We start from the raw sequence: 7754 nt of genomic DNA on the forward strand, positions 1-7754 counted from the left end.
AGGCGATTGTGCTTGTGAGTTATTTATTCAACCTACAGGTGGCAACGTTGAGCCGAGAATGGCATCACCATTCTCCTAGCGTATCTTAACCTTTAATAACCTGTCGATTATTTTTAACTCCTGATATCTGTTTGAGCAAAATCAAAGGATCCTTCTCATATAGCCTATGTCATTTATCAAACGTAGCCTAGCCTCCGCAAAGCTACTGGGGATGTTCACTTGTTCAGCTCTCTCTCCTAGATGCTTGATAGGTTACAACCAATTTAGCTTTTTGGTAACTTCAACATAGTCCAGCTGCTTTCAAATGGGTACCTAGATTTAAGCGAATGACCTCGGCATTTTAAATAATTTACAGTCCTTTTTGATAATACCACCGCAGCTTAGGTTATTAAACAGCTTGGTAGTTACTCTACTTTAGGGCAGTGTTGCTTTGGGTGTTGAATATAATAGTAATCCAATTGTATCGTAAATAATTTTGGCCTGGTTGTTGTTGAGCAATACTTAGGCAGTGGAGATGCTACAGAGGCGACCTGACGTCACAGACCGAGGGCTGGACACAACTTCAGTCCGCTTTGCCACTCTGTAACCGGGGGAGATGGCGCGTGCCCTTCCTTGAGAAACATAAACGGTATGTAGGCAATGATTGGCGTGTGACACCGAAATGTACACGTCTGACTGGCAGTGCATGTGTTTAATGCTCTAAACGAATTGTAGAGGCATCTGCAACCAGTTGACAATCCGCCAAAATTACCACCCCAAACGGAGCTGTATTTTTGGTGGTCTGCAGTAGCCTACCCTATAGCTGATTCTGCACGATCACCGAGGAGGGGAGGGGGGAGCACAGGGTTGGGTTTAGGACCGCGAAGCCTCTGCCTCTCCGTTTGTCCAGTACCGGGACGGTAAGGGGAAAGCCCGGGCACTCCTGGGCCATGGCAGCGGGAGGAGGATGCGGGGAGTCGGTGGACCAGTACAGGGCCGAGGTGGAACGCCTCACTCGGGAGCTCGCCGAGGCGAACCGGGAGAAGATCCGAGCGGCAGAATGCGGTCTGGTAGTCCTGGAGGAGAATCAGACGCTGAAGCAGCAGTACGCGGACCTAGAATCCGAGCAGGAGACGCTGAAGAGGGAGCTGGAGCAGTTGCAGGAGGTAAGTTGACAGCCCGAACACAGCCCTTGGTGATGGGATGGTGTCCAGGGTAATGCATCATCATTGGAGGATGCGTCTCATGACCAGTGTTTTGGTGCTGTCCTATGGCATTGTGGTCTAGACGATACACTCAGATGTCTGCATTCAGTTTATAAAGACAGTAGGCTATGTGTTTTGCTTTTTGAATTAGGTAGATATAATGATAGGCTAAGTCATAGCCTATACAGTGGCCCTGATATTATGTAAACATGAAATGACAGTCTCTCTCTCTCTCTATCTCTCTGTGTGTGTGTGTGTGTATCTGTGTGTATCTGCTTGCCTATATTAACTGAGGGGAAAGTAAACTCCTTCTCTGGGAGCACTGTGTGGGTTTGCTCTGCACTGATCACACACAGTCACTCTGACTCGCTTTTGTGGCAACACTCCAGGGCTTGGTTTTGGTTGGGGACGTCTGTCTGTCTGGGTGCGCAGGCGTCTGGGGCACTGCCCTGTATGCCCTGCTGAAGCACTGCCCCACTAATCTGAGGCAGCAGCCCAATTTCGGTCACTCTGTTAGTGGGCCAGTTGTCATCCTCGTCCAAATTACAGATCATTGAAGAAGCAGGCAATTTAAACACTCCCCCATGCCTGTCACACATTCACACTCACGCTCACACACACGCACACACACACACTCGTATACAAGCGGTTTCTGTCTCTCTTTCGCTCCGTCTATAAGTCTCGATACACACACAGACACACACACACAGCTATAAAGGGGCTGTGAGATGTAACCTGGGAGCTAAACTGTGTGTGTGTGTGTGTGTGTGTGACTGTATTCATGTGAGAGTGTATAGTAGGGAGAAACAGAGCTGAGTCCGGTATTGATTCCGGTGTCACATTAAGCGTTTTCATGATGAAGCGCTGTCTGCGCTGTGCAGAAGCCAGGTAGTTGGGGACGATGATGCTGAAACCAGGTCCTCTGCGCCTGTCTCTTTAGCATCAGCTGAGGCGTGGGGCCACTGCAATCCTCTCCACTGGTCATAAAAAAGCCCACATGCTGCTACTCGTGTTCTTTTCAACTTCACTTTAAATGTAAAGGTTTCTGTGTTGCGTACAGCATTAAGGGATCACTGGAGTAAAAGAAAATCTGCCCATCTTTTAACCATCTATTATGCACACTGTTTATTAATATTTCCATTCTTCTCTCTCAGTCCCTATCTAATCATTACGCCATCTAAGCATCAGTTCATGATGTTTTCTGGATGCCCTAGATACGTTTTTATTGAATTATCTCTGCAATGAATCTGTTGTACTGAAGAAAGCAGCAGTTATCATGTGAAAGTGCTCAACTGTGGTAAACAGTGTTGTCTAGTTAGTAGGTGTTCCCCCTTGGTTGTGATAATGGAACATCCCAGGCCATCGCACGCTGTGTCTGAGAATGCAGGGAATGTCATGAAAAATGAGGAATGCACACCCAAATAGAGCACCCAAATCTGGAGCCTTGATAAAGGCCGTGTGCCTAAACGCCGGTCATTAATAAATGTATCAAAAGATCAGACTGTGCGGCTATACTCTGTTTTTAAAATACAGATAGTGTCAACAGAGCTTGAGTCTCCTCAGCAGCCATTGTGAAGATATTTACTTCCCTCTGTCTCATTTTCTCTTCCACCACTCCCCCTCTCCGTTTATCATTAACTTTTTCTCTCTTTTCACTCTTTCTCTTTTGTTTCCATTTCTGTTCTTTTCTTTCTCTCTCTCTCTCTCTCCCCGTTTCACCATGAACAGCTGCTCCCTTCTCTCTTATTCGGCCTACATCCCCGATGGATTGTCCTTGTCTTGCTTCTTCATTGCCTTAAAGCCCAGTCGATACTGCACTTAGGCTGAAAGAGCCGTATTGATTAGCGGGTTCATGTGGTCATGAGTGGCCCTCGGGTACGATGGATCATGTGTGAGAGATTCCTCTCCCCGGCGCCAGGTTGCAGTGACCCACCCCTGGCCCAGCTCTGGCAGCAGGGTGGCCCCAGAGGCAGAAGTCATCTTGGGACGTGTGTGGGCTCCACTGCCCTGTCATCAGCTGCTGGACGCAACCTCGTGTGGAAACAGCTGAGGCAAACACTCATAAATATTCTTGCACTGGCAGAGTTCAGCTGTAGAAAGGGCTCTGAACTCAGTCTCGGCCTGTTAGCTAGCGGTTGGGCATAAATAGTCAAAGAAGAGGACAGGCAGGAGCACAGAAGTTTTGACACGACCTGTTTCTCTATTTATATGAAAATGTTGGGAAACAGATTTTCCAAGATTGATATTACTACAGTAGCTGAGTTGATGTTGACGAGATGAGTTTTACTGATATTTGTATGCATTTTACCTATTTATTCTATGTATTTATACATTTTCTTAATGCTATGGACCCTTTTGGTGTCTGAAATAAAGATTTGATTGATTGATTGATTGATTGATGGAAAAACTGCAATTGTATTGACAACTGTAGTTGAACTGTGGAGTGTGGTCGCACTTCCTCCGACTGTCTTCTTCAGTGGACACTAAGTCATGCAGCTCTAAATGCTGGTTGGGACTCATCTCTGTTGGCTTGTTTATTGCTATTTGCTCATCCATGGCTAAGTGTGTGTGTGATGTATACCAGCAGTCATGAAATAGTCACGATGGGAGAACATGCAGGTTGAGCAGCGCATGCTTATATATATATATATATATATATTTATATATAGATATATGCATACACACAGGGCTATTTTTAGACTCATGTTCATCTGACAGTGCTCCCTGTTACCATGCAGCCCACAGTCAACCGATCTTGCCAGTGGAGATGCTGTGCGGTGTGTATGTTTGTGTGTGTGTTTGTGTGTGTGTGTGTGTGTGTGTGTGTGTGTGTGTGTGTGTGTGTGTGTGTGTGTGTATGTGTGTGTGTGTGTATGGGTGTGTGGGTGTGTGTCTGTGCCCAGTGTTTCACACAGAATTGAATTCCATTTGTGGTGGTTGGTTTGCAGAATTAACTTGAATACAATAGTTTTTAACAAATTAGCACAGCGTGGATATGATGCTAACCAGATTTAAGCACAATTTAGTACAACCTGGAAAATCATTGTGTGGTGGCCAATGTTGATATTGTGGTGGGCCGCCACAAATAAGTCAATGTATGGGAAACACTGGTGTCTGTGTGTCTGAGTGTGTACTTGATGTGTGTGTGTGTGTGTGTGTGTGTGTGTGTGTGTGTGTGTGTGTGTATTCAACCATGACTCAGGACTCTCAACAGTATGTGCTCCATGATGTTTGTTCAGGTCATGTCTTGGCAGCATTCCTCTTTTTACAACACAATAAAGGACACACATAGTCTGGTTACTACACTCTTATAAAACCTTTATAAGGGCTGCCTGCCACAGAGAGCAGCTGTGGAGTAGGACGAGCAGCCACCCCCAAGGACCCAGGGGCTGTAGTGCTGTCATGCCCACACTGAGAGCTGCCCAGCTGGGCCACTGCCCCGTAGGGACCGTCCCAGATTGCAGTGTCCACTGGAACTAACTGGACACTCATCTGGATTAAGTCTGAGCTGGGGTGGGTTCAGAGTTAGCTGAATGTTGGCTGGGGCTGGACCACAAGTGAGGATCGCATCTGAAACCCCTAGATGGGTCGGTTCAGATCAGATTAAGTCTGACAAAAATGAATAAGAAAAGATGGCCGTATCCATATCTAACTGCATTGTGTTTGAGCGGCTGCTCGATTCAGCCCTGCACCTGCGTGGACACGAACCCATAACCTGGATCACTCAACATACTTACTGAGCAGTTATCGTACCAGCCGGCTACTGTTACACCCACCCTCCTAAACCTCACTCCCATCCAGTGATCCAGACCACAGCACCAATGTAGTAGCCAGTGTTGGGTTTGACCAACCACATGCTTCATCCCTGCAACTACCCAGACTCTAAGCCGTGACCTGCAGCACTTGAGATGGAAGGCAAGTGCACTAGCACCCATAGGTGCTAGCATCTTTTACTAGCACGTCTCTTAAGGAGCTAAAAACCCATAGGTGCTAGCATCTCTTACTAACACGTCTCTTAAGGAGCTAAAAACCCATAGGTTCTAGCATCTCTTACTAACACGTCTCTTAAGGAGTCGGGTGGGAGGATCACTCATACTCACTGCGCAGCTTTCATGCCAGCTGGGTACTGTACGTGTTTAGCACCTGGCCCTGGAAAGAGACGGTGCTTGATAAGAGCCAGACCCATCCCATGTAGGCCCTACCAAGTGTCCAGGCTAGACTGAGAGAATCCCTACTGAACAGCAGGATGTTTATTGCTCACCAACAGTCAGGGAAAGACAATAATAGAAGTCTGATATTTAAGCTAATTGTGTTTTTAAATGCACCCAATATTGGATGGCTGTTTGATAGCTGGATAGACTGTTTGATAGATAGTTTTTTGTCTGCTTGCATTTACACTTATTTATTGCATCTGTAACTTGTATAGTGCTCTGTCTTCTTTATCTTTTTTGTGTGATTCTTCTGTTTTCATTGATAAGTTTTGTGCATCACTGACTGAGTGAAGGCTTACAGAGCCTTCTTTGTTTTTATATTAATCCAAACAGCCATGACGTGAGAACACGGTGGCTTGGTTTTCATTTTAGAGTTGGTCTTGGTATGAAGCCTGAGAAGAACAATATTATTGTTGTTGTTGTGAGCGATTTTAATGGCAGTGTTATTTCAAATCCTGTTTATTTGTTTTTGTCACTGTTGTTGTCAGCCAGGAGACGGGGAAAGTCCCTGTGAGGAAGTCCCCTCCCAACCACATTTGTGGTTTACACAGCATATATCATTTTTAGAAAAGTGTTGTATCCACTGTTTAGTTTTTGGATGACAGAATTACAAAAAAGAGACGGTGTGTTTGTGTGTGTGTGTTTGTGTGTGTGTGTGTGGGGGGGGGGGGTTAAGATTGCGTTGTGGGCGAGCAAAGGCGCTGTGGACCAGCCAGTTGTGGACCAGCCAGTCGCTTGTTTTGAATTCAAGCTGGTGATCAAAGGGGAGCCTTGATGTTGAGCATTTCAATAGAGTCTGATTCATGTTAGCCTTCTGGCAAGTGGTCAGCATGGATACCCCCTGACCCCCCCACTCTGGTTTATTTTTGTTTATGCGTGTTTGGTTTGATCCTATCACTCTCTGTCCCATTCACACTGTCCCAGTGGTATTCTACCTAATTCTACCTATAATTCTCTTGCTCTGTTAGCCTTAGCTGATGCTCTCTGTAAAGTGTAGCCTATATTGCATGTCTCCTTGGAATGTTTTTGACCTCTGATGGCTTTTCTTGATTTATATTCTAGTCGGGTTGGTAGGCTACTGTGTGTGTGTGTGTGTGTGTGTGTGTGTGTGTGTGAGCGTGCTTGCATGTGTGTGTGCCGTGCATGTGTCAGAGATGGATGGAAATTAGCACAGCCACCAGCCAAATGCTGGTATGAAAGTAGCTGGTAGATTTCAGACACAAAATAATGTGTTACTATTGAGTGGCTGGTGAATTTGACCATTTATTTGTCAGTGCCTGGTAGATGTTCATATTTCAAAAAGTTAATATCCACTTCTGGTGTGTATGTTCGCATGTTCGTGTGTGTGTGTGTGTGTGTGTGTGTGTGTCTGTGTGTGTGTGTGTGTGTGTGTGGTGTGTGTGTGTGTGTGTGTGCCATGCATGAGTCCATTCATTGTACTGTCTGTTCATTCATGTGTGCTATGTCTGTGGGGTGTGCCTTGTGCATCTGTGCATGTGTTTTGTTTTGTCTGTTTGTACAGTTACACTTCTGTGCAAATCACTCATCAGTGATTCTAGTGTCTACAGCATGTGTTTGAAAAGTAACATATCAAACCATCTATATTTTTGATTTGTATATGGTAACAAACCCTAAATTTGCCACATGTTATTGTAAATATCTAAGACTTATTGTCATGTTTGGAGGAAGCTAGAAATGGTGATAAATATTTACTGTCAGCCTATGAATAGCCAGCATTCTCAGAGAAGTATGCTTCCCCAGAGTGTTGTGGTCAGATTGCCTTTCCTTGCAAAAAAATCTGAGATGGTTAGATTTAGTCTGTGATAGTCCTATAAGGACTGCCATGATAAGCGAGCAGAAGTCATTTTTTTATTTGTGTGTGTGTGTGTGTGTGTGTGTGTGTGTGTGTGTGTGTGTGTGTGTGTGTGTGTTTGTGTGTGTCAGAAAGGGCTGGAACAAGGCCTGCTGTAAATAGGTTTTCTATATACGTACATTTAGAGCATAAAACATGTTCTTATGCAGTACCTGTCAGATGGTCCACTGGGATACCGGAGCTGAACGTGCATCTTGGTGCTGCCTCCTTCAGCATGAATTATGGATCTTTCAGCACCTGCTGAAAGTCATTCAACTGCACTGAAGGACATAAACTTATATGGACAGGAGAGAGAGAGAGAGGGAGAGAGAGAGAGAGAGAGAGAGAGAGAGAGAGAGAGAGGGAGAAGGAAGTGAAGGTGTCCTTTAGAACATTTACAGTATCCATCTGTGATGACATCAGCATTTCCAGGCAAATTAACCTTACACCTCAGCCTGACATATGTGACTCTACACACACAAGCTGTTGAATACACATCCAACTTTA

The 7754-nt window shown here is 45.3% G+C and overlaps 1 protein-coding gene across 1 annotated transcript in view; it reads left to right on the forward strand.

The window, feature by feature from the left end:
* The first annotated feature begins 929 nt into the window (after positions 1-929).
* The window catches only part of bicd1a (bicaudal D homolog 1a), a 50845-nt gene continuing 44020 nt past the window's right edge, over positions 930-7754 (forward strand). Inside the window, exon 1 of the mRNA XM_076299052.1 lies at positions 930-1145. Within this exon, the coding sequence (XP_076155167.1) occupies positions 930-1145 (216 nt within the window). The remainder of the gene's footprint in view (positions 1146-7754) is intronic.

The sequence above is a fragment of the Alosa pseudoharengus genome, unplaced genomic scaffold (genome assembly GCF_046254945.1).
Source record: "Alosa pseudoharengus isolate Yale_2024_CS ecotype anadromous, Long Island Sound unplaced genomic scaffold, YU_APseudo_1.1 YU_APseudo_1.1_scf_10, whole genome shotgun sequence".
Taxonomy (NCBI): Eukaryota; Metazoa; Chordata; class Actinopteri; order Clupeiformes; family Clupeidae; genus Alosa; species Alosa pseudoharengus.